The following is a 25361-nucleotide window of genomic DNA, read 5'->3' as shown; positions in this document are numbered from 1 at the left end:
AAACCCATCAGATCTCATGAGACTTATTCACTATCATGAGAATAGCATGGGAAAAACCAGCCCCCATGATTCAATTACCTCTCCCTGGGTCCCTCCCACGACACTTGGGAATTCTGGGAGATACAATTCAAGTTGAGATTTGGGTGGGGACACAGCTAAACCCTATCACCATCTCTACTAAAAAATAAAAAATTGGCCAGGCATGGTGGCATGCATCTGTAGTCTAGCTACTCAGGAGGCTGAGGTGGAAGGATTGTTTGAGAACAGGAGTTAGAGGCTATAGTGAGCTATGATCTTGCCATTGCACTCCAGCCTGGGTGACAAAGTGAGACCCTGACTCAAAAAAAATTAAAAAATCTCTTTTAGTGCAGGTATACTGGAGATGAATTATTTCAGTTTTTGTCTGTCTAAAAAAAGTGTTCTATTTTGCCTTTGTTTTTGAAATGTATTTTTGCTGGGTATAGAATCCTGGGCTGACTTTCTTCCCACTATCTGCAAAGGATGTTGCTCCCCTGCCTTCTCACGTGCCCTGTTTTTAATGGGAAGTCTGCTGTCAGCCTTGTCTTTGTTCCTCTGTGTCTTTTTCTCAGGCTGCTTTTTAAGATTTTATTTTGGTCACTATTTTTGAGCAGTTTGGTTATGATGTGCATGGTAGTTTTTTTTGTGCTTGGGGTTCATTGCTGAAGCTTCTTGTGTCAGTGGGTTTATAGTTTTCATCAAGTTTGGAAAATTTTCAGCCTCCTTTGGGGAGTCCAATAACCCATGGCTGCACTGAGGACTGGAAACTCTCAAAGCACTAAGCCAGGGTAAGCATAGGACTCATTGTGTTTCTCATCTCTCAGGGATCATCCTTGGTTGCCTTGTTTCATGCATTTTCTCACATTTTTGTTCCAGTGAGAAGATAAATATGGACTCCATCTTGTTACTCCATCTTGGCCAGAAGCAGATGTCACTTATGTTTGTATTTTAAGACACAGTTTGACCAGCCTGGTTATGTTATTTTTTTTTAATTAAAAATAACTTGTGTTAAGCACACATTGAATAGCAGTGTAAAACTGAATATCTAGCAGCCAGTTTGAATTTAGAACTTGGCCATAGATGTGGAGAATTGGAAGATGACATAGAGCTGATTATAATTGATCATGATCTGCGTAGAGCAGTGGTTCTTAACCTTGACCCTACATTTGAATCACCTGAGACAGTTAAAGAGTACTGATGATTCAGACCCACCCCAGCAGTTCTGGTCTAGTTTGTCTGAAGCCTGGCCTGGACATCAGGATAATTGGAAGCCCCCAGGTGATTTTGATGTCCAGCAGAGGTACAGAGTCACAGGTGAAGTGGACAGCTCCTGATCCTCCTCCACGTGTTCACAGCCATCTCTAATCCTCTTCCTGTTGTTCTTCTCTCCACGTCCTCCTTTCCCCCAGCAAAGTCCAGGTTCTCTATGGGGGGACAGACCTGTTTGACTATGAAGTGCGCAGGACGTTCAACAATGACATGCTCCTGGCCTTCATCAGCAGCAGCTGCATCGCTGCCCTGGTCTACGTCCTCACCTCCTGCTCAGGTAGGGCTTCTCTCAAGCCAGCCCCCTTCTCCCCTCCCAGGGTGCTCATGTCTACCCAGAGCCCGCCTTCTCAAGAATGCCACAGTACTCTTGAACCGAGCATGTCAGAGCTGAGGACACAGGGATATGCAAATAAATCATTTATCAACCCCAAGCACGCAGACTGAGGCCTGGAGGCAGGTTGGGCTGTACCAGCCTGGGTCACACCCTCTACCCTGGGCCCCTGCGCAGTTGGACCTTTTGCCTGTTGACCATCTGTCTCCTGTTGATAGCCTTGTGTTGGGGAGCCTGGGGTATTGTATTCCTTTGTGGATTACTTTGTAGCCTATTTTGGGTCCCAAGTCAACGGCCCTCTGTCCCCGATCACTTTTTCACCTCCGCGTGCTGCTAGTTGCTAGCGTGGACACTAGCTGCTGCTTACTCCTGTCTGTATACAGTAAGCACATTCTACTGCCCAAGCAAACAATGGTAATACTTTCCAAAATGGGAAAGACATTAATTCATCCATGCAACAGATATTTACTGGGCACCAAATTGTATGCCAGATGCTGTAAGGTGCCAGGGATCCAGACACAGTTCCTAGCCCCAGGTCATACGTGATGTTCATAAGGCTCTTGAGGTAAAGTCTGCAAAGAGGAAGACAGCCTGACCTACTCAGGGATGGCTCCATCTGCCACTTGGGCCTCCTGTCCGGTGCCCTCTTTGGGCGTGGAAAACTGAGAATTAGCCCTGTGCTGGGAACAGAGTCATGAATGGTGCCCAGGGTTGAGGGGAAGAGACAGGACCCAGCTGAGGTCAGGGACTCTAATGGGGCTTGTGTCCCATGAGGGTCCCCCCACCTTCTCCCTCGTGCCTCTTACCCTGCCCAGTGTTCCTGTCCTTCTTCGGGATTGCCAGCATTGGTCTCAGCTGCCTGGTGGCCCTCTTCCTGTACCACGTGGTCTTTGGTATCCAGTACTTGGGCATCCTGAATGGGGTGGCCGCCTTCGTGATCGTGGGCATTGGTGAGTCGTCTCTGTTGCCATGGCAGTGCACCTCCCACATGGGAAGTCTGCCGCATCCCCTTTCTCCCTGGATACAAAGCCTGGCTTTCCTGGGGGCTCTACACAGCTCCTGCTGAGGCCTAGAGCCTTGGAGTGTGGGCTTAGAATGTGGGTGGTGGGCCAGGCGCGGTGGCTCACACCTGTAATCCCAGCACTTTGGGAGGCCGAGGTGGGTGGATCACGAGTTCAGGAGATCGAGACCATCCTGGCTAACATGGTGAAATCCCGTCTCTACTCAAAATACAAAAAAAAAAAATTAGCCGGGTATGGTGGCAGGCGCCTGTAGTTCCAGCTGCTTGGGAGGCTGAGGCAGGAGAATGGTGTGAACCTGGGAGGCGGAGCTTGCAATGAGCTGAGATGGCGCCACTGCACTCCAGCCTGGGCGACTGAGCAAGACTCCAGCTCAAAAACAAACAAACAAACAAAAAGAATGTGGGTGGTGGGCAGATCCTTGGCATAGGGTGAGTGGAGAGAGCAGGAAGGTTTGCTGGATGGAAGTGAGGATGGTGGGAAAGGCCCAGGAAGTATGGGAAGGAGGCCAGGATGTGGGAGAAGGTACCTAGCTCTGGGTGAGGTTGGGGTCAAGGAGTGTGGTGGGTGGAGCTTGAACTCTTGGTGGGAGGAGCTAGTCAGAGGGGTCTTTCCACACTCTAAGCTGAGAAGCAGGACTCCTGCAGTCTGACCTCCCAGGAGGCGACTCAGACTTGGTCTAGGGCCAGGTTGGGCCTGATCCTGGAGATAGCAGAATGATGCTGAGCCTGGCCCGGGACTCCCTCCCACAGGTGTGGACGACGTCTTTGTGTTCATCAACACCTACCGCCAGGCCACCCACCTGGAAGACCCACAGCTGCGCATGATCCACACCGTCCAAACTGCAGGCAAGGCCACCTTCTTCACCTCCCTGACCACGGCAGCCGCCTACGCAGCTAACGTCTTCTCCCAGGTGCGGACCTGCCCTCCATTCCTGTCCTGGCCTCCCACCCGCCCGTGCATACCTAGGCCCTGATCTCTGTTCTTCCCACCACCGCTTGAGTGGCCATATAGCCTTCACCTCAAGGTACTTGCCTCATCTCTAGAGTTCATTTTTGTCACGAATCACCCATTACCCAAACTTAACAAGTGTGAATGTTATAATAATCCAGACGGCATTTATTAGGGACCCTCAGTAGTAGTAATCCAACCTCTACCCTGGAGAACATTTGGCAGTTTCCAAAGCTCTTTCTCATTTATCTTCATTACCATGGTAATTGACAAAGGTACCATTACCATCCTATTTTCCAAAAAAATCTTGACCCTTGAGAGGTAAAGTGGCTTCCTCAGGATCACACAGCAGATAAGTGAGAAGCCTGACCAAGTCCACGGCCATTCCTGCTCTGCCTGCTTCTGGCTGCGTTTTCCTCCCTCGCGCTGACTTCCTCTTGCTGCCTCTGAGTGGGGCTTAGGAGAAGGCATTGAGCCCAGGCTGGGTTCTTGGTGTGGGAAGACAGTGAATTGGCCCAAGTCTTTGAGAGACTTTATGACCTGGGCTGAGTAGTCCCTCTGGAAACCAGTAGATGCTTTAGGATTATCCAGGTCCTTCTAGAGAAATCACTTCTGGAAGGTAGGCAGAACTGGGTTCAGCTTCTGCTGTGTGACCTTGGGCAGGCTGTGTGACCTCTCTGAGCCTTGCTTTCCTCATGTGTGGATTATCCAGGGACTGAGATGCGAGGATGATGGTGAAAGTGTTTCACAGAGTGCAGGCTGCTCTGTTGGTGGTTACAGCTTCCTTCCAACTAGCACCTCCCTGTGTGGTCCCTGTCGTACTTCTGGAACATACCCATTGCTCCTAGTCCCCAGGGTCCCTGCCTCCTTCATGTGGCAGAATTCTCTCCCTCCCTCTCCCCACTAGCACATGGCTTGGTCCAACGGGATGTGTCTTCCTCTGTCCCCCATTCATTCACGTAATGACAGCTACTGACCACTGCCTCTGTGCCAGGCTCTGTTCCGGGCAGTGGGCTGCAGATAGACAAGAGCCTCCACTCGAGGTGTGAATCCTTCCTGTGCTGCTGTGTCCCCTGTCCCCTGATACCAGCCCTTGGTGTCACCACCAGTGAGGCTGGTGGTTGGCATTCTGGCAGCCTGGGCCACCTCCTACTGCCTCAGTCTGGGCCGGATCTGGGATCCTGAGTGTCTCTGGCTGCAGGGGGGCACCCAGGCCCACTGATTCCAGGTCCAGCCAGCCCCACATCCCTCTCTTCCTTTCCATCACCAGATCCCAGCCGTCCACGACTTTGGCCTGTTCATGTCTCTCATCGTGTCCTGCTGCTGGCTGGCCGTGCTTGTCACCATGCCTGCAGCCCTGGGCCTCTGGAGCCTCTACCTGGCACCGCTGGAGAGCTCCTGCCAGACCAGGTAAGTCAGGCGGGGCCTCTTCCCAAGCAAGATATCCACAACAGGCCTCTATGAGCCACGCAGCGTACCACCCTCTCTTCCAAAAGCCTTCTGTATGCCCAGTCCTGTGCTAGGCAGGGAACAGGGAAGGAGAAGATACTTCCATCCAATAATTGCAATTTGGAGTCACCAGTGTCACCAGGAAGTGAGCAAAGCACTTTGGTCCAAGATCTGATGACATCACCATTCACTTCCCAAAGAACCCTGGGAGCAGGGTTCTCTTGCTGTGCCCATTCTGCAGATGAGAAAACAATGGCTCAGGGAGGTTCGGTAGCTTTTTCAAGGTCACCCATTTAGTAGGCAGTAGAACCTGGATTTAAACCCAAGAACTCTGCCTCCAGAGCCCATGCTCTCAGCCACCATGTTGAGTGTCCTCAGGTTCTCGTCTGTAGATGTAGTGAGCCGTGTGCAGAGTTGAACGGGTCAGTTCAGAGTTGCTGCTGGAGGTTTAGGGGGAAAGGTCTTGTGGGCCTGGTGGTTGGGAAGATGGAGGGGGATGGTGGTGGAGTTGAATCAAGCCTGGGTGGCTGCCTGGGGCTGGGAGGATGGAGGGGCTCTGGGCTCGGAACAGCGCTCACTCATTGTGATAAAGGCCTTGGCCAGTGGTGGTCAGCAATGTCCACTTGCCCATGGTGAGCCCCGGAGGGGCTGGAGGGAGAGGAGGGCCCAGCGAGGAGCTTAGACTTGGGCCTGAGGCAGGACTCCTCAGCTCTCCCCACTCACATCCTCTCCCTTCAGGACTCTGCTGTGGTGGTGCGGGATGGCACTGCACACGGGTACCCTGGCAGAGACACTATTCTCTGTACCATGGGCGCTCAGATTTGACTGTTTTCCATGACAGTTTCATGTCATAGAAGCAGCGTTGTGGGGAAAAGGCACCTTTTTCTGATCTCTACAGAGATACCAAATAAGCCCCCGCTCTGCCGCCGCCCCGCCTGGGGCTGTCTCCCCAGTGGTCCTATTGGGCGCGGTCATGTTCCCTGTCAATCAGACGTGGGCTCCAAGCCTCACCTCCTCCCTCGGCAGCCGTGGAACCCTGGGCAGGTGACTTCACCTCTGCATCTCAGTTTCCTTTTCTATGAAACAGCTGTGATCCCTGTGTGTGAGTCTCATGAGGATTAAGTGAGATAATCCACGCAGGGCTCCCAGCTCACTGCTGGCACGTGGCAGTGCTATTAGCCACACACACAGCGCTCATATCAGCCATGAGGATTATTCTGGTGCCCAGTCCCTAGGGTGAGCCGTGTGTCTCATGTGTTCACTCCAGCTGAGACCTCGGCCATGCAGCTACACCCTCAGCCCTGCCCTGCTCCCTCCTCCTGGCTCCCCTGCGTATTAAGTTGGTGGCAGAGCCCCTGGGCCACACAGCAGCAGAGGAATGAGTCCCCTGATTTGGTCACCTTAGTGCCTGGGCCACTGTGTGTTGTCATCCCCTCTTGCTGGGTAATGTCTGCTGTCCCCATTTGTCTCTCTGGAGGAAGACTGGCACCTGAGGGCCCTGGGGTAGACGATACTAGAAAGAAACCAGGTGACCAGCTCCCAGAAGTCTGGGGTGCTCATCCTGTGTGTGACGTCAGCAGCACTGTGATACCTGGGTTCATCTGATCCTCAGGGCCCTGCCCCCCTCTCCCTGGGTACCCAGGACCCTCTGGCTCACCGCTGTCCCCTACTCTCTCCACAGCTGCCACCAGAATTGCGGCCGCAAGAGCTCCCTGCACTTCCCTGGAGACGTGTTTGCCGCTCCCGAGCAGGTTGGAGGCAGCCCCGCCCAGGGTCCCATACCCTACCTGGACGATGACATCCCCTTGCTGGAGGTCGAGGAAGAGCCAGGTGAGAGCTGGCACAGGCCTGCCCTGCTGACCCCAGCGAGACCCAGCGCTGCCTCTGCCCGGGGAGTAACGCTTGATAAGTTGGTCCTGAGGCCTGCGGGCTTCCTCACCAGGCATCTGGGCTTCCCTGGAAACGAGCATGGACCACAGTGGGCTTTGACTCAGGCTTTGACGGGCCACTGCTCTGCCCTGGCAGTGTCACTGGAGCTGGGAGACGTGTCCCTGGTGTCTGTGTCCCCTGAAGGTCTGCAGCCAGCCTCCAACACGGGCAGCCGCGGCCAGCTCATTGTGCAGCTGCAGGAGCTGCTGCACCACTGGGTCCTGTGGTCAGCCGTCAAGAGCCGCTGGGTGATTGTGGGTAAGTGGGCCCTCTGCCCCTCCCCCTGTCTCGCAGCTCCACCCCCAAAACACACAGGAACTGGGAGCCCACCCCCTCTCGCAGATGCCCCAGGGCAGAGGCCTGGGCTGGGGTCTCTCCCTCTCCAACCCGCCCCGCTCCTTCCTGTGCAGAATGAAGCTGGTCACGGGCGGCTGTTGCTCATTGGCCCCTGCTGTGTGCCAGCCACTCACACTGGGCAGTAGCACAGAGCATGCCACGCATGGGCCCTGGAGTTAGACCCACTTGAGTCTGAGTCCCAGTTTGGCCGCGTCCTCGCTGTGTGAATTTGGCTATTGCAGTCTGTTTAACGCTCAGTTCCTATTCTGTAATTGAGGATGAGAACGGTGGCTAGGAAGGCAGCTGTAGTTGGACAGTATGTATAAAGACCTCAGCCCAGCACGTGGCATGTAGTAAGTGCTCTGCGAATGTTAAGTGCTATTATTATTGTCATCTTCAACAGGATTTCAGGGTTGTGTGAGATCAAGTAGTGCACCAGCTCTTCATAAACTATGAGGTACTCTTAGGTGGCGGCCGCTTCTTGTCCAGCAGTGTTAGATTATAGCTTATAGTCAAACCCCACGGGACACCACAAAGCAACTGATCCCTGGCCCTGGAGGACCATCCCCAGTAAGCTGTGCCCACGGACTGGCATGCAGGGCCTTCCCCCACGCCCTTAGGACACCCCCCCCCACCTCCACCACAACCAAAGCAGCTGTCTCCTGGCACTTGGGAGCTCCGCTGGGAATGGACCAGCTGGGCCCAGCCCCGCCTGGTGTAGCGCCATCTCCTCACAGGGCTGTTCGTCTCCATCCTCATCCTGTCCCTGGTGTTCGCCAGCCGGCTCCGCCCCGCCAGTCGGGCCCCGCTCCTTTTCCGGCCTGATACCAACATCCAGGTGCTGCTGGACCTCAAGTATAACCTGAGCGCCGAGGGCATCTCCTGCATCACCTGTTCAGGTGAGGCTTCCAGCCAGGCCGTCCCTGGCCCGCTCAGGTGTCTGGGTCCCAAAGGCTGTTGGTCTGACAGATGCAGGATCCAGGCTCCCCATCAATGCCTGACCTCAGGCAAATCCCACTCACCGATGAGCCCCCGTGTTCCCACAATTCATTCAACAGATGCTTGCTGGGTGCCTGCTGGATGCTGGCTCTGGGGAGGTACAGTGGGCAGGCGGCACAGGCTTCCCAAGCTCAGGGAGCTCACATTCCAGCTCTAGAGACTAGTCAGTGTAATAGTAGATCTGAGCTTTGGTGGAGGAAGACTAGGGTGTCTTAGAGGCCCATATCATGGAAGGCTTCCTGGAGGAAGTAACGTCTAGGCCAAAACTCACAAGAATGGGAAGGAGTTAGCCAGGCTGGGAGGGGAGAGGAGAGAAGAAGAGGAGTTAACCAGGTAGGGAGGGGAGAAGAGGGAAGGGGTGGGGTTAGCCAAGCTGGGAGAGGAAAGGAGGGAAGAGGAGGGGTTAGCCAGATGAGGAGGGGAGAGGAGAGAAGGGGTTAGCCAGGCTGGGAGGGGAGAGGAGGGAAGAGGAGAAGTTAGCCAGGTGAGGAGGGGAGAGGAGAGAAGAGGAGGGGTTAGCCAGGTGAGGAGGGGAGAGGAGGGAAGGGGTGGGGTGGGGTTAGCCAGGCTGGGAGGGGAGAGGAGGGAAGGGGTTAGCCAGGCTGGGAGGGGAGAAGAGGGAAGAGGAGGAGTTGGCCAGGTGAGGAGGGGAGAGGAGGGAAGGGGTGGGGTTAGCCAGGCTGGGAGGGGAGGGGGGGAAGGGGTTAGCCAGGCTGGGAGGGGAGAAGAGGGAAGAAGAGGAGTTAGCCAGGTGAGGAGGGGAGAGGAGGGAAGGGGTGGGGTTAGCCAGGCTGGGAGGGGAGAGCGGGGAAGGGGTTAGCTAGGCTGGGAGGGGAGAGGGAGGAAGAGGAGAGGTTAGCCTGGTGAGGAGGGGAGAGGAGGGAAGGGGTGGGGTTAGCCAGGCAGGGAGGGGAGAGGAGGGAAGGGGTTAGCTAGGCTGGGAGGGGAGAGGGAGGAAGAGGAGAGGTTAGCCTGGTGAGGAGGGGAGAGGAGGGAAGGGGTGGGGTTAGCCAGGCAGGGAGGGGAGAGGAGGGAGGAGTCTAGGCAGAGGAGAGCACCAGAGGTGGGAAAGACCAAGGCCACATTTGAGAGAGGCAGTTGCAGGAGCTAGGCTGGCCCAGTGGACTGGGATAGGGCAGGTGGGCTGAAGTGAGGGGTCTGGATTTTATTCTAATTGTCACTGGAAACTAGTCACGTGGTTTAAGTGGAGAATCGGGGTGATGGAGTCTCCCAGGTGCTGTGTGGAGGTGATTGGGGCACTGGGGTGGAAGCTGGCTGGGAGGCTGGGTAGGAGGCTGGTGGGGTATTCTAGAGGAGAGTTGGTGGCACTGGGACCAGCATGCTGACGGCAGCGGTGGTGGAGTCAAGAGGTTTTTAGGAGGCGGTTTCCTTAGGACTTGGTGACGGAGTGAGAGTTGGGAATGAGCCAGGAGGGAAGATAGAGATGGCTCCTTGATTTTGAGGTAGCTGGCCCAGGCGGCGTTTTACAGAGGGGGAGCAGGGTGGGGGCAGGCAAAGTCAACTCAAGGTCATCTCACTTTGCCAGGGCAGTTAGAAACCAAATGAGAAGATGCCTGGGTGAGAGCTTCCAGCTCACAGGAGCGGATCTGCTGGCTGCTGTAATTGCCTTTATTTAATTAGGGCAGTGCTGAGATTAACCTAGCCTTCCCCTTGGCAATGGCAGCCAAATGTGTGATAATCCACTGCAGCTCTGAGAGGCACCGGAAGAGCCCCTCGCACCTCGGAGCCAGCCCCGGCCACGTCCCCAGCTCCTCTCCCCAACTGCCAGGACGTGGCATTGCTCCTGATCATCACCGCCACCACAGGCCTCCGGCCTGCCCAAAGGGCCTGCTCCCCTTCCACAGATGGACAAACCCCAAAGCTCCCTGACAACATCTGGGGCCAAGACCAGGCCAGAGCCCAGCCAGAGCCCAGCCAGAGCCCAGCCAGGACCCCAGCCAGAGCCCAGCCAGGACCCCAGCCACAGTCCAGCCAGGACACCAGCCAGCACCCCAGCCAGAGCCCAACCAGGACCCCAGCCAGAGTCCAGCCAGGACCCCAACCAGCACCCCAGCCACAGCCCAGCCAGGACCCTAGCCAGCACCCCAGCCAGCACCCCAGCCAGGACCCCAGCCACAGCCCAGCCAGCACCCCAACCACAGCCCAGCCTGAGCCCAGCCAGGACTTCAGCCAGGACCCCAGCCAGACCCCAGCCAGGACCCCAGCCAGAGCCCAGCCCCTGCTCCCTGTACCTCTTCCTCTGAGAACTGCCTTTTAGAGGGACCCCTTCAGAGTGCAGCAGAGTGCTTCGGCTTTACAAGGGGCAGGCAAGGCCAGACCCCAATGGGGAGGCAAGTCCCTCTCTGGGCAGGTCCCTTCACCTCTGCTTTCCACTCCATCAAGTGGGGTCCATGGGAACAGCCTCAGGATGGCTGTGAGGATTAAAACTTTGAAGGTGCAGTTCTCTCATTTCTAATTTTAAAAACCCAAAGGGCTAACACACAATGCTTGAAGCAAAACGGGCATATATGTCTCCCAACATGTTTGCCAGCTGATGACCTTGGGTCACCCTAACAGTCACTCCTGTTAATTGGATGCAGAGGATGTGATGTCCCACCCCCAAGGGAAGTGTGGTATCATCCCTATCCAACAGAGGAGGCAGAGTGGCACAGAGAGGGCGAGCAGGGGGCAGAGTGGCACAGAGAGGGCAAGCAGGGGGCAGAGTGGCACAGAGAGGGTGAGCAGGGGGCAGAGTGGCACAGAGAGGGCGAGCAGGGGACAGAGTGGCACAGAGAGGGCGAGCAGGGGCAGAGTGGCACAGAGGGGGCGAGCAGGGGCAGAGTGGCACAGAAAGGGCGAGCAGGGGCAGAGTGGCACAAAGAGGGCGAGCAGGGGGCAGAGTGGCACAGAGAGGGCGAGCAGGGGGCAGAGTGGCACAGAGAGGGCGAGCAGGGGGCAGAGTGGCACAGAGAGGGCGAGCAGGGGGCAGAGTGGCACAGAGAGGGCGAGCAGGGGGCAGAGTGGCACAGAGAGGGCGAGCAGGGGGCAGAGTGGCACAGAGAGGGCGAGCAGGGGGCAGAGTGGCACAGAGAGGGTGAGCAGGGAGCGTTTCAGTGTTTTTCTCTGGGCAGGCTGATGGTGCCTTTCTCTGGGCCTAAAATTCCTAAAAGTTTGGTATTTGATTTTTTAAAAGTTCTTCCTAGTTTCTGACCCCCACACACCCACCCCCTCCAGTCCCTGGGCCCCAGTTCCTGAGACTGTGTCAGATCCCAGCCTCCTGCCTCTGCCCATCGGGCCCAGCCCGGGATGCCCTGCTGTCCTGCTGTCCTTGACGTGGCGTTGCGGGGCAGGTCTGTTCCAGGAGAAGCCCCACAGCCTGCAGAACAACATCCGGACGTCCCTGGAGAAGAAGAGGCGAGGCTCGGGGGTTCCCTGGGCCAGCCGGCCTGAGGCCACCCTGCAGGGTGAGCACGGGGGGTGGAGGGTGGGGAAATCCTCCCTGGTGCTAGGGTTGGGGGTCCTGTAAGGGGAGCAGATAAAATTCCTTCTGGATTCTACTTCAAGATGGACACTCTGTGTTCCTGGTCACTGCAGAGGAGCTGGGGATGGGGGGTGAATTTGGGGCCCTCACCTGCCATCCTACCAGGACAGTAGGCTCCCGCGACACCCTGGTCTGTGGTGCCCCCTAAGCCCTACCTGTGCACCAAAGCCATCCTGAGTGTCCAGGGGCAGAGGCAGGCGTCCCGGGCCCCGAACACTGGCTTATCCCTGCTGGAGTTTCCCTCAGAGGTGGGTGCTGGGAAGTGTACTGGGGGAATGAATCCCCCATCAGGCAGCTCTGTCTGTCCCTGTCACCCTATGGCACTGTCACCACCTCTGTCCTACCACTGTCACTCCCAGCACCAGCCCTGAACCATCACTGGCACACCTTCACCAGGATGCCCTTCATCACTGTCACCTCCGCTATCTGGGCCACCCCATCCCTGTGCCCACCACCTCCCCCACCATCCCTCCCACCCCATCCCAGTGCCCACCACCTCTCCCACCATCCCTCCCACCCCATCCTGTGCCCAACACCTCCCCCACCATCCCTCCCACCCCATCCAGTGCCCACCACCTCCCCCACCATCCCTGCCACCCCATCCCTGTGCCCACCACCTCCCCCACCACCCCTCCCACCCCATCCTGTGCCCACCACCTCCCCCACCATCCCTGCCACCCCATCCTGTGCCCACCACCTCCCCCACTATTATTGCCATGGGCCTGGTCCAGTAGAGAGGGGCACAGCCAGCATTTTGAGATGAGCCCAAGGCCAGGACTGAGCTCATTAGTCGACAGAGCTGAGGGTGGGCTGCTCCAGGGTCAGGAGAAGCCAGTCAAGGTCAAGTTCACCTCTCTTTCATCCTTTATTTGTCCATAGATTTCCTGGGCACCGTGTACATCTCTAAAGTGAAGAGTCAAGGCCACCCCGCTGTCTACAGGCTCTCCCTCAATGCCAGCCTGCCTGCTCCTTGGCAGGCTGTGTCGCCTGGGGATGGAGAGGTGCCCTCCTTCCAGGTGAGCCTGGGCTATCGTGAAGCGAGCCACCACCACTGGGGGCGGGGGGCCCTCAGGGCCACACTGGTGGGCACTGGCCACATAGGGAGAAGCAGCTTTGAGGATGAAGACCCCCCTGCCCCAAACCAGCCTTGTCTGTGACAGGAACCTGCCAAGTGGTGGCAGCATGGGCTTCTGAGTCAGCCAGGCCTGGATTCAAATCGTGGCTCTGCCATTTATTAACTGTGTGTCTTTGGGCAGATTGCTTACTCTCTGAGCCTCAGTTTCTTCATCCGTGACATGGGGATGTGACAAGCACCAGCCAGCATTGTTGGAGGTGTGTGAGGTGAGGCCTGTGCAGTGCAGAACGCCTGGGTACAGTCCCTCCTCGGGCAGTGGCGGCCAGGAATCTTGCTGTCCTTGGTAGCTGCTCCAGCACCGCAGAAAGGAGTCCCCAGGCCCACACTTGAGTTTTCCCCTTCGTGGGGGTCATTTGTTTCTTTTCTTTTTCTTTTTTTGGGAGGGTTGTGGGGAGGACAGGGGCTTGCACCGTCACCCAGGCTGGAGCGCAGTAGCGTGATCATAGCTCACTGCAGCCTCGACCTCCTGGACTCAAGCGAGCCTCTCTCGTCAGCCTCCTGAGTAGCTGTGACCACGGGCACACACCACCACACGAGCTAGTTTTGTCTTTTATTTTTTGTAGGTACGGGGTCTCTCTGTGTTGCCCAGGCTCATTCGTGTTTCTTTAACATGGTACACCCTCCATGGTGACAGGGACACGTGCCAATTTGTTTGTTCAGGATTTATATTTCCATTTGGAAGATGAGGTCTCTGAGGCTTTTCCTGCCTCTAAGCCTCTGCGTGTGCCGTTCCCACTGCCTGAAAAGCTTTTCCTTCGACTTCGTGTGTGGCTGACTCCTTGGTGCTCGTTCAGGTCTCGGCACCCCTGTGGGGCCCCACAGAGCCCTGCCCCGGCGCCTTTCTCGCCTTGTCCTCCTCTCCCTGCCATTTATCCTGTCTTATCTTCCTTATTCTTGGAAGCCATCATCATTGCCAGCTCCACAAGGGTAGGGACCGTGCCCCTCAGAGCCTGACGCAGTGCCTGGTATGGCACAGACACTCAGTGAACGATCGTTGAGGGAAGAAACGAGGCTCAGAGGAGGAAAGGATTTGCCGAAGCACTGAACTCAAACCCAGGCCTCCCAAGCCTCTGCCCAGGGCTCTGTCCCCGACTCCGAGGACTGGGATGGGGTGAACTATGCCGAGGAGGGAGGGGACGGAGCCTGAGGCTGGCCCAGGCTGAGGCAGCCCCCCCGAGTCACATGTCTTGTCTCTGTCAACCCACTGCTTAGGTGTATAGAGCGCCTTTTGGTAACTTCACCAAGAAGCTGACCGCTTGTATGTCTACAGTAGGGCTGCTCCAGGCGGCGAGCCCCTCCTGCAAGTGGATGCTGACGACCTTGGCCTGTGATGCCAAGCGGGGCTGGAAGTTTGACTTCAGCTTCTACGTGGCCACCAAGGAGCAGCAGCACACCCGGTAACAAAGCCTGGCAGACAAGCCGGTGCCCATCAGCCCGGCTGCTTCTTTTCTCTCTTTTCTCTCTCTTTTCACATAGGGGATGCCAGCAGGCCCTCTTTTTTTTTTTTTTTTTTTTTTTTTTTTGAGACAGAGTCTTACTCTGTTGCCCAGGCTGGAGTGCAGTAACACAGTCTTGGCTCACTGTAACCTCTGCCTCCCAGGTTCAAGTGATTCTGCTGCCTCAACCTCCCGAGTAGCTGGGACTACAGGCGTGCACCACCACACCTGCTTAATTTTTGTATTTTTAGTAAAGACGGGGTTTTGCCATGTTGGCCAGGCTGGTCTCAAACTCCTGAGCTCAGGTGATTCACATGCCTTGGCCTCCCAAAGTTCTGGGATTACAGGCATGAGCCACCGCACCTGGCCCTGAGGGATGCCAGCAGACCCCTTTAAGGAACCTCTGGCCAGGTGCGGTGGCTCATACCTGTAATCCCAGCACTTTGGGAGGCCGAGGTGGGCAGATCACAAGGTCAGCAGATCAAGACCATCCTGGCTAACACGGTGAAACCCCATCTCTACTAAAAGTACAAAAAATTAGCTGGGTATGGTGGCGGGCGCCTGTAGTCCCAGCTACTCAGGAGGCTGAGGCAGGAGAATCGCTTGAACCCAGAGGCAGAGGTTGCAGTGAGTCAAGATCGTGCCTCTGCACTCCAGCCTGGGCAACAGAGCGAGACTCTGTCTCAGAAAAAGGAAAAAAAAAGAAAAAAAACTGCTGTCTATTTTCACCCACCTGCTCAGATGGGTCTCTGCCCAGGGCTGGGGAGTGCAGAACATTGGCAAAGATGACGGGCGCAGGAGCTGCTCCCTGCCTTGATAGCTCCTCAGGGGTTGCAGTGGTCACCTGGCTGTCCCTGTAGCATACCAGGCCCCTTTCCATCCCAGGCCCTTTGCATTTGCTGTTCCCTCTGCCTAGGATGCTTTCCCCAGCTCCTCACGTGCGAGACAACGTCTCAAGATTCAAGTCCCTGTCCAAAAGTCACCTCTCGGGAGAGGCTGTCCCTCCCCAAGTACCACATCCAGCCTCTCTCCATACATCACCCACTGCTCTCCTGGCCCCACTGCCACCTGCCACCATGCTGACCTGCAGTGTCACCTGTCCTCCCATGGGAGCACACAGGCATCCTGTGGTAGGACCTTGGCCATCTCTTTTGGTGCCGCCTCCCCAGCACCTGTCACGGTGTCTGGCATAGTAGGTGCAAATAACTGCTTGCTGAATGAATGAATGAGTACATGCCGCACTTCCTTGACAAGGCACTCACCCACACTCTAAATACATCATTAATTCAGAAAATGTTTATTTAATGCCCCTGCCCCTTCCACTGGAAGGAGAGTGAGGGGAGGGCCTCTGTTGTATTCACTTGCCACAGGCCCAGTCCCTGCTAGCGCCCGGTGTGAAGTTGGGCCCCCACTACATGCCAAGTCAGAAGCCGCATTCTGTGCTCTCGGGGTCTCCATGCCATCCAGGGGCACCTTTTCTGGGGTTTCCTTCCCCGTGTTGTAAACACAGCCCCATATCCATTTATCTGTGGAGGCCATATTAGCTGAAGGTCTCCTCCCTCCGCCGTTCACTGATTTAACAAACTGTGGACTCCAACTGTGCTGGCACTGTGCTAGGGATATAGTAGTGACAAAGACAGATGTGACTCCTGCCCTCGGGCCATCTAGCAGGAGACAGGCAGCTAACAAGTAAACAGCAATGTCATTACAAACCATGATACGTGCTCTGAAAGAAATAGTCCCACTGTCATTGTGGTGGAGAACAGTGGTGCAAGGCCATGCTCGGTGACACACAGGGACTGTGGTCTCTGACGGGGCTCGGTGACACACAGGGACTGTGGTCTCTGACGGGGCTCGGTGACACACAGGGACTGTGGTCTCTGACGGGGCTCGGTGACACACAGGGACTGTGGTCTCTGACGGGGCTCGGTGACACACAGGGACTGTGGTCTCTGATGGAACTCAGTGACACGGGGACTGTGGTCTCTGACGGAACTCAGTGACACACGGGGACTGTGGTCTCTGACGGGGCTCGGTGACACAGGGACTGTGGTCTCTGATGGGGCTCGGTGACACAGGGACTGTGGTCTCTGACGGGGCTCGGTGACACACAGGGACTGTGGTCTCTGATGGAACTCAGTGACACGGGGACTGTGGTCTCTGACAGAACTCAGTGACACACGGGGACTGTGGTCTCTGACGGGGCTCGGTGACACAGGGACTGTGGTCTCTGATGGGGCTCGGTGACACAGGGACTGTGGTCTCTGACGGGGCTCGGTGACACACAGGGACTGTGGTCTCTGATGGAACTCAGTGACACGGGGACTGTGGTCTCTGACGGAACTCAGTGACACACGGGGACTGTGGTCTCTGACAGAACTCAGTGACACACGGGGACTGGTCTCTGATGGGGCTAGCTTTGGAGTGTCAAACACCCAGAGGAGTCTGAACTCTGCATGGGGCTGAGGGGTGCAGCTTGGAGGCCGGGGAATGGCAGGACAGCACTGGCTGGGTCCTTTCCAGCCTGGGATCCTGACTTGGGCGGGGGGGGCCCTCTGCCTGTCCTCCCCTGAGCCCCATGCTGACCTGCAGTGTTACCTGCACAGACACATCAGTGACCAGGGGTTGGGTAGCCTGCCTGGATGAGCTGGAAACATTCTGGAAAGAACTTTGAGCTGCACTGGGTCTAGTGGTTAGCCAGCTGTTGACCCTAGAGCGCTTCCTTCCTATAGAATGTAGAGACTCCCTAACTGTTGGGGTTGAGGCAAGGCTGGGGACCCCTGAGCGGGGACCGCTAGGGTTGTCCCTGGGGCCCCTCCTGAACCTTTGTACCCAATGGGGGACAGTTTGAAAGCTGCTGGTTTTCTCCACCCTTCATGACTCCTATGGGGAGACTGAGGGGCAGAGGGGAAGGGCCTTGACTAGATTCCCATAGTCAGCCTTGGCAGGGGCGGGGCTAGAACAGCCTCCAGACCTCCAGCCTAGGGCAATTCCCTCAGCCCTCAACCTGAGAACAAATCCCCATGCGGGAGCAGAGCCCAAGTCCAGACCCCACGACACCCCACCCCCAGCCCCGGCCCACTGGCTTCACCTCCCCTGACTCCTCCTGGCCTTTCTGGCCTCAGCCCGGCCTCCGTTGCCTCCACAGGAAGCTGTACTTCGCTCAGTCCCACAAGCCCCCCTTCCACGGGCGCGTGTGCATGGCACCCCCTGGCTGCCTGCTCAGCTCCAGCCCCGATGGGCCTACCAAAGGCTTCTTCTTCGTGCCTAGTGAGAAAGGTACAGCAGGGGCACACAGGTGGGGACCTCAGGAGCTGGGCCCCACCTTCCCTTACAGCTCTGACTCCCTGTTCGCAGTGCCCAAGGCCCGTCTCTCGGCCACCTTCGGCTTCAACCCCTGCGTGAACACAGGCTGCGGGAAGCCAGCGGTGCGGCCACTGGTGGATACTGGGGCCATGGTCTTTGTGGTCTTTGGCATTATTGGCGTCAACCGCACTCGGCAGGTGGACAACCACGTCATTGGAGACCCGGTACGGGGCATGCGTTGGGCAGATGCCGAGGGCCCCAGCTGCAACAGTCTTGCAAATAAGCACCTGTCCAGGGAACCACGTCCAGCTCCTCACACCCCCTCTTGGCTACTCGATGGCTCCTCTAGCCCAGACAGATCCCCCATGGGCTCCTGGGGGTCCTGTTTTTCTTGAGGACTCAGCGGCATTGACCTCTTAGACTCACCCAGGAATCTGGGTTTAGGGTCCAAGCTGGGTGCCTGTGAGGGACTCGAATGGAGAGAGGGCAGTCCAGGTGGGCACCTCCTTGCCCTCCCCCTCACTCTGAGCTGGGCTGTGGCTTTCTCCTCTCTGAGGCTTCCCTCCCTCACATGCACTCCTGTCCAGTGTGGGGCTCTTCAGTGTTTGAAGGCACTGGTTGAGCTGGGACTGTTCGGCACATAGTGGGTGCTAAGGATTCCCGGGAGGAAGGACGGGCGGGTGTCCCTTGCCTTTAATAAATTAGTCACAGCCCGGTGGGGTACACGGGAATGGCAGCCGTGGAGTAAGTCGGGAGCAAGGTGGAGTCGGAGGAGATCTGTGTGTTCAGTCCACACTGGGCATCTGCAGGCGCTGGGAGCAGGGGCTGGGGGACCAGGCAGGTCCTGCAGGACAGTGAGGATATAGCTGGCTGGGAGGGTGGGGAGAAAAGCAAGAAGTTCAGGTGAGAAGGTGGTGGGGGAAGGGGAGGAGGTGAGGCGGAGGGGCCTGTGTGGGGTGTGCAGTGATGGAAGCAGAAGATGCTGGCGGGGGCAGGACAGAGGGTTAGGGTGGGGCAGTGAGTGAGCAGTTGGAGGCTGGCAACGTGAGGGTGACGGGTAGCAGGGAGCTGCTGGAAGTTCTTCCCTGGGGTTGGGGGTGAGCATGCAGGACTGAGTCCCTGTCTCACTGAGCGGCCTGGGCCGGCTTATGTCTCCTTGGGAAAGGGCAGCGTTGTCTACGACAGCAGCTTTGACCTCTTCAAGGAAATTGGACACCTGTGTCGCCTCTGCAAGGCCATCGCAGCCAACTCCGAGCTGGTGAAGCCAGGCGGGGCCCAGTGCCTGCCTTCAGGTGCGTGGGGTGTGGGGAGCTGTTCCTCCAAGGGAGAATGGACTGACTGGGGAGGCACAGAGGCTGGTCCAAGGTAGACAGCTGAAGGACACAGTGTCTGGCATGTGGGGGTGTTTTGCTGAGTGTCTGTGCTGTGTGTCTGTGCTGAGTGTGTCCACACCAGGGTGGGGTGTGTGTCGGCAGTCAAGGGTTTTTGGATGTGAGCAGGCTTGTGTGTGAACAGGACTGGTGCAGAGGTGTGCGTGTGTGGGATGTGGGGCACATCTGCAGGAGTAGCCTTTCCAAAACTGGGGGGTAGGGCCAGGGACTGGCCCACAGCCAATGTGGATGAGGTCACCACAGGGGCGTCCCTGGGAGGGGCCCACATGTCATGTTCTACCCCGATGGCAAATGCATGTTGTAGGTTTCCCAATGCCGTTGCCAATGGTTACAAACACTCTAAGCCTCAGAGGTAGGTGAGCGTGGGCACAGGTGTGATGCAGGGGGACAGGCTCTTCCAGGGCCACCACCCACTCCCTTTCTTGCCTCTCCCCACAGGCTACAGCATCTCCTCCTTCCTGCAGATGTTGCACCCTGAGTGCAAGGAGCTGCCGGAGCCCAACCTGCTCCCGGGGCAGCTGTCCCACGGGGCCGTGGGCGTCAGGGAGGGCCGCGTGCAGTGGATCTCCATGGCTTTCGAGTCGGTGAGCCCAGGCAGCCTCGCTGGGTGCCGTGCTGCATACTTGCCCTGAGTGTGCCACCTCTGATCTCAGCCCTCTTCCCAGATCGGGGGGAGATGCTGAGGCCCAGAGAGGTGGAGTGACTTGCCTGAGGTCACACAGTTAGTGGGTGTCAGTGTCAAGTGCTAAACCAGGCCCCCTGACTGCAGAGCGCTGCCCTTTCTTCCCATGGGTGGTCTGCCAGTTCCCTTCCACCTACCCTTTCCCTTCCCTCCTTCTCCACCAGCCGGGGATCCACGGTATTTTTTAGTCTCTGGTCTGTAGGGGCCGGTGGAAGTCCAGAATGCCCCCCTCTGCCACTGTGGGAGGCCAGGTTGGGGCCCCAGACCCTGGCAGCCTCCCTCAGGGTGGCCAGGGGACTGGCCATCCCCCATACCTCCCTGCTGCCTCTGTCACCCCTGGACGCTCGCTGAGCTCTGCCCAAGGAGGCATAGGCACACGCGTGCACATACACGCACATGCACACACTCCTGACCTGAGCCCTGTGGGGACTCTCGGCCCTGGCACGTGGCTTTCCCCAGCTTGGCAAGCCGGTCCCTGCTGCCTCCGTGCAGAGACCTGGGCTCAGTCCTTGCCGGGATCCTGGTGTGCTCTGTGTCCCTGAGCAAGTTACTCGTCCCCTCTGGCCTTAACTGTAGAAGAGGGTTCAAGATCCCTGTGCCCCCCTGGCAGGTGTGGAGGTAAGAACACATGGGAAAGTCTGGGGACTAAGAATCAATGTGACAGCTTAAGCGAGGAGGTGACTCTCCTCTGGCCCCCGCCCTGACTTCCTTCCCACTATTTATTTGTGTTACTCATTGCACAAGCAACAAAACCAGCCACCAGCCAAGGGGGCCTCAGAGCCCTCAACAGGCCCCCAATCAAATGCAGACACCAGTTCAAAGACCCAGATGGGTCTTTTTTAGGTTGCATTTTTTTTACAGTGGTGAAATATACATAAGGTAAAATTAACCATCTTAACAGGTTTTGTTTGTTTGTTTGTTTGTTTTGAGTCAGGGTCTCACTCTATCACCCAGGCTGGAGGGCAATGGCACGGTCTTGGCTCACTGCAACCTCCGCCTCCCAGGTTCAAGCAATTCTCCCACCTCAGCCTACAGGTGGGTGCCTGTAGTACCTGGGAGTACAGGCACCCACCATCATGCCTAGCTAAATTTTTGTTTTTGTTTTTGTTTTTTGTTTTTTTGGTAGAGAGGGGGTTTCACCGTATTGGCCAGGCGGGTCTCGAACTCCTGACCTCAGGTGATCTGCCCACCTCGGCCTCCCAAAATGTGGGGATTATAGGCGTGAGCCACCACGCCCAGCCAGTGACTGGTTCATTTTACTCAGTGCGAGGTTCACCATGTTGCAGCATGTGTCCGAACTCACCTCCCTCTGCAGGCTGAAGCCCCAGGCAGTTCTAGGCAGGAGAGAAGTCCCCACTCAGGCTCACCACGCAGCAGGGCGCCCACTTCCAAGCTGACCCCACCAGCACTCAGACACGCGTGCACCTGCGCACGCACACGCAGGCCTCCTGGGAACTGGCTTGTACTTGGTAGGAGCAGAATTGATGAGCAGATACCTTAAGAACCTTTTAGAGCAGGGCGAGTGCCTGTTTCTCTCATTCATCATCCATGAGCACCCCTCGGGGCTGGGCACTGTGGGCCAGCCAGGCTGCTCCTGACCTTGCAATTCACAGTCCCACCTGCCAGGGCCAGGCAGGTTGCCAGGCAGTGACAAGAGTAGGGGAAGCACTGAGGGTTTGGAGACCCCAACGGAGGCCCACCTTGGGGCATCAAGGAAGGCTTCCTGGAGGAGACGGAACCCCAGAAAGTCCTGAAGGATGAGCAGGAACTGGCTGAGCAGGCAGAGGGAATAGCACGCGCTCTGCATGGACACAAGAGTGTGGGGGACCCTGGGAGCTGAAGGGGGTTCTGGTGGGCAGGGACTGTGGTTGCATGTGGACCGGTGCTGCTGTCACAATCACATAATACCTCCAGAAGCTGGTGGGGACTCATTTTGGATTGAATCGTTCATACCCTCCCCGACAGACGCAACACTCCATTGGTGGCCACAGAACAGACCAGCCATGCGTGGGAAGGGCGGTGGCCCTGCCTGTCTCACTGGCTCACGTCTCTCCCCACAGACCACGTACAAGGGCAAATCCTCCTTCCAGACCTACTCAGACTACCTGCGCTGGGAGAGCTTCCTCCAGCAGCAGCTGCAGGCCTTCCCCGAGGGCTCAGCCCTGCGCCGGGGCTTCCAGACTTGCGAGCACTGGAAGCAGATCTTCATGGAAATCGTAGGCAAGCAGCAGCCTCGTCCCCTCCAGCCTGGGTGGGCAGGAGGCAGAGGGACCTGGGAGGGGAGGGCACAGAGCGGCCAGTCTGAGCCATACTCTCTGTCCTGGCCAAGAGCCCTGGGGAAACCGGGTGCCTCAGTGGCCAGGACACTGATCAGAGGCTGGAGTTTGGGTCCTCTCCTTCGGGGGTATCTGGCTACATTCTCTAATCTGGACTTTGGCCACCTAAAAAGTAACAGTCATGACCATGATGGCAGCTGCCAGTTACCAGCCTCTCCTGGGTGCCTGGGCTCTGGGCTGAGGGCCTGACCTGTGTTCTCTTCAACTCCAAACAAGGCAGGTGGGGTAAGGTCCTGTTATGACCGCATTTTACAGACAGGGAATTGGAGTCTCAGAAAGGTCAAGGGCTCACCCCAGCAGCACAGCTTGCTGTGAGCGCCCACAGAGCAGCGCACTGAGGCCCTGTCCTCCCTTGCAGGGGTGCAGAGCGCCCTGTGCGGCCTGGTGCTATCCCTGCTCATCTGCGTGGCTGCGGTGGCCGTGTTCACCACCCACATCCTGCTCCTGCTGCCCGTGCTCCTCAGCATCTTGGGTACGTGGGTGAGGGGCTGACAGGCATCCGGCCGGTAGGGATGGGAGCAGGCAGAGTCTCCCTCGTTGGCCTCCAGGTAGCAAGTGTCTCTGAAGCCTTCACTGTCACATCTCGGTGGAGGCTTCCCCCACCCCCACCCCAGGTCACAAGACCTTCTGCCAGGTGCCATCTGGGACAGTGGCTCATAGGACTGTCTCTCCCGCATGTCTGTGCTCCTGAGCAGAGCCAGGGTACCCAGGTAGTAGCCCTCAGCTCAGTGATGTGTTGCTGCACCTGTCCCCTCCCTCGGGGGTCCCCTCAGTGTGCCTTGTTTCTCCTGTCATCTGAGGGTGGGGGCTAGACTCCAGACCTCCCTGTTCCCCTAAGGCCTCCAGGGTGGGAGGTCTGAGCTGCCTCCCCTGCTGTCCCCTTGCAGGCATCGTATGCCTGGTGGTGACCATCATGTACTGGAGTGGCTGGGAGATGGGCGCCGTGGAAGCCATCTCCCTGTCCATCCTCGTTGGCTCCTCCGTGGACTACTGCGTCCACCTGGTGGAGGGCTACCTGCTGGCTGGAGAGAACCTGCCCCCGCACCAGGCCGAGGTGAGCACCCTGCCCACCTTACCCACCTCCCACCACATCAGGTCTTCTCCCACCTGGGTGCAGCTGAGGGACCCTCAAGGGCAGCTGGACATCCCAGCACCAGGCCCCCCCATGCAGGCTGTGTTCTAGAAACTAAGGTTTCCCAAAGCTGATCCCCAAGCCCCAGGGACTCTAGTTCTAAGGTCCACACCCCCCAGCCTCAGTCTCCCCAAGTGAGCAATGAGAGGGTTGGGCCAGATGCAGGATCCCAAGGGGGCCCTCCTGCTTCATGTTGCCCCAAGCTATGGCTCATTCTCCTTCCAGCCATGACTCAGAGACCACAAGTCTGCTCCAGCCCCCCGTGACTTGGTGAGGACATGCTCACATACTCAGTGCCAAAACCAGCTCTGGGCCTAGTAAAGATTTTTTCTTTAGTTTGGAATTGGCGTTGGTGTGAAAACATTCACAAATATGTAAAAATCAAATCAGTTACACATTCAACTGCCTGTGGTCAGAGGAACAAAATGAGTTCCAAGCAGGGCTCCCATTTATGAGGACCCACTGTGCAGACCCTCGCATCCTATTGACATAGCAGCACCCACCGGTGCGTACCCTCCCAACCCTGTGAGGCCGCTTGCAGCTCTCATCCCAGTGACAGAGCAGGAACCTGGCCTGGGGCGGGGGTGCGCGATTCCCCAGGTGCTGGCCAGAGGGGTCCCGCGGGCGGGCGGGCTGGGCTCCCAGCTCTCCTCTCGCCCCCAGGACGCCCGAACGCAGCGCCAGTGGCGTACGCTGGAGGCCGTGCGGCACGTGGGCGTGGCCATCGTCTCCAGTGCCCTCACCACGGTCATCGCCACAGTGCCCCTCTTCTTCTGCATCATCGCCCCGTTTGCCAAGTTCGGCAAGATCGTGGCACTCAACACGGGCGTGTCCATCCTCTACACACTGACCGTCAGCACCGCCCTGCTGGGCATCATGGCGCCCGGCTCCTTCACCCGGACCCGGACTTCCTTCCTCAAGGCCCTGGGTGCCGTGCTGCTGGCGGGGGCCCTGGGGCTGGGTGCCTGCCTCGTGCTCCTGCGGAGCGGCTATAAGATTCCCCTGCCTGCAGGGGCCTCCCTATAGCCCAGGCCGGGCTCTGGACACTTGCACCTTTGGTCCCGTGGGTGGGGGACAGGAACTGCTTCCCAGCTCGGCTCCAGCTAGCTGTGTCCCCAGGCCTGGGCCCAGGGCGCCCTGTGGGCCAGCGTGGAGGCTGACACCCACACAAATGGTGTGGACCGCACTGCCTTTGCGGAGCTGGGAGTTGGAGACGGCCGCCACCCCATAGGCCGTCTGCTGGCAGCCACACTCGGCTTTTTGCCCAGTGGCAGAAGAGACCTGCCCTCCTCCCATGCCCGGTCACCATGGGGGTCAGGTTATTTTTGTAGGGAGTCTCCCGCTCACACTGCCTCAGTGCTCACCACCTTCCAGTGTGGATGTTACAGGGTGACCCCCATTCTACCGATGTGAGAACTGAGGCGCCAGGACACAGTGGCTGCCCTGCCGCTGGATCAGTAGCAGAACCAGAGCTGCCTCCGAGCTCCATGCTGCCCTGGGGGATCACGCAGGAAGAGCACAGTGGATCCAGGGTGGGGGCCTCACACCCCCTACCCCCCTCTCCCCCGCAACCCTCCCCTTCAGCTTTACAGCAGCCAGTGCTGAATGGCCCTGTGGCCCTCCCTGGGCCTTTTGATCCTGGCCAGAGAAGACAGAGGGACCCGGCTTGGGCTTCTGCATGTTCTACCCCTGACCCCAGCCTCAAGGGGCCCCTCGAAGGCCCTCTCTGGTTTCTGTGGGGCTCCGCACAGCTTTCCTCATGGATCTAAGCCCCCATGTTTCCCACCTGACTCTGAGTGGATGTTTTGGGGGGTCGCCCCTGTGGGGAGGAGCTGCCATGCCTGCCGCCTTGCTCATGGCAGAGGGTTCCTATTAAAGTGACATAGGATTGCAGACCACCGCTGTTAACACGAGCATTTTAAGCACTGCTGTCTCCACCACATTTCTAAAGAAGCGACCTTGCACACTGCCTAGCCTGAACTTGGCACAAAGGCTGGGGCTGGTGCCAGAGGGAGAGGTGGGTGGGCTGAGGGTGCCTGACCATCCTGGAACAGGTCACAGGGCGCTCTGGGGTAGGTGAGGTTCAAGAGATGCTTCTTTC

At 57.6% G+C, this 25361-nt stretch overlaps 1 protein-coding gene across 1 annotated transcript in view; it reads left to right on the top strand.

Moving 5' to 3' along the window:
• Positions 1-25158, top strand: part of LOC105473155 (dispatched RND transporter family member 3) — a 57614-nt gene extending 32456 nt beyond the window's left edge. The window contains exons 4-21 of the mRNA XM_011726791.2: positions 1428-1564; positions 2434-2568; positions 3390-3550; positions 4859-4998; positions 6719-6867; positions 7063-7224; positions 8040-8201; positions 11652-11765; positions 12722-12858; positions 14190-14374; positions 17562-17692; positions 17771-17943; positions 18885-19011; positions 19549-19694; positions 21853-22012; positions 22487-22600; positions 23016-23182; positions 23924-25158. Coding sequence (XP_011725093.2) covers positions 1428-1564; positions 2434-2568; positions 3390-3550; positions 4859-4998; positions 6719-6867; positions 7063-7224; positions 8040-8201; positions 11652-11765; positions 12722-12858; positions 14190-14374; positions 17562-17692; positions 17771-17943; positions 18885-19011; positions 19549-19694; positions 21853-22012; positions 22487-22600; positions 23016-23182; positions 23924-24286 — 2863 coding nt within the window. The 3' untranslated portion in view covers positions 24287-25158. The remainder of the gene's footprint in view (positions 1-1427; positions 1565-2433; positions 2569-3389; positions 3551-4858; positions 4999-6718; positions 6868-7062; positions 7225-8039; positions 8202-11651; positions 11766-12721; positions 12859-14189; positions 14375-17561; positions 17693-17770; positions 17944-18884; positions 19012-19548; positions 19695-21852; positions 22013-22486; positions 22601-23015; positions 23183-23923) is intronic.
• The last annotated feature ends 203 nt before the right edge of the window (positions 25159-25361 follow it).

Source organism: Macaca nemestrina, chromosome 1 (assembly GCF_043159975.1).
Source record: "Macaca nemestrina isolate mMacNem1 chromosome 1, mMacNem.hap1, whole genome shotgun sequence".
Lineage (NCBI taxonomy): Eukaryota > Metazoa > Chordata > Mammalia > Primates > Cercopithecidae > Macaca > Macaca nemestrina.
Note: the sequence above shows the minus strand (reverse complement) of the source record. Positions and strands in the feature narration are given on the sequence as shown.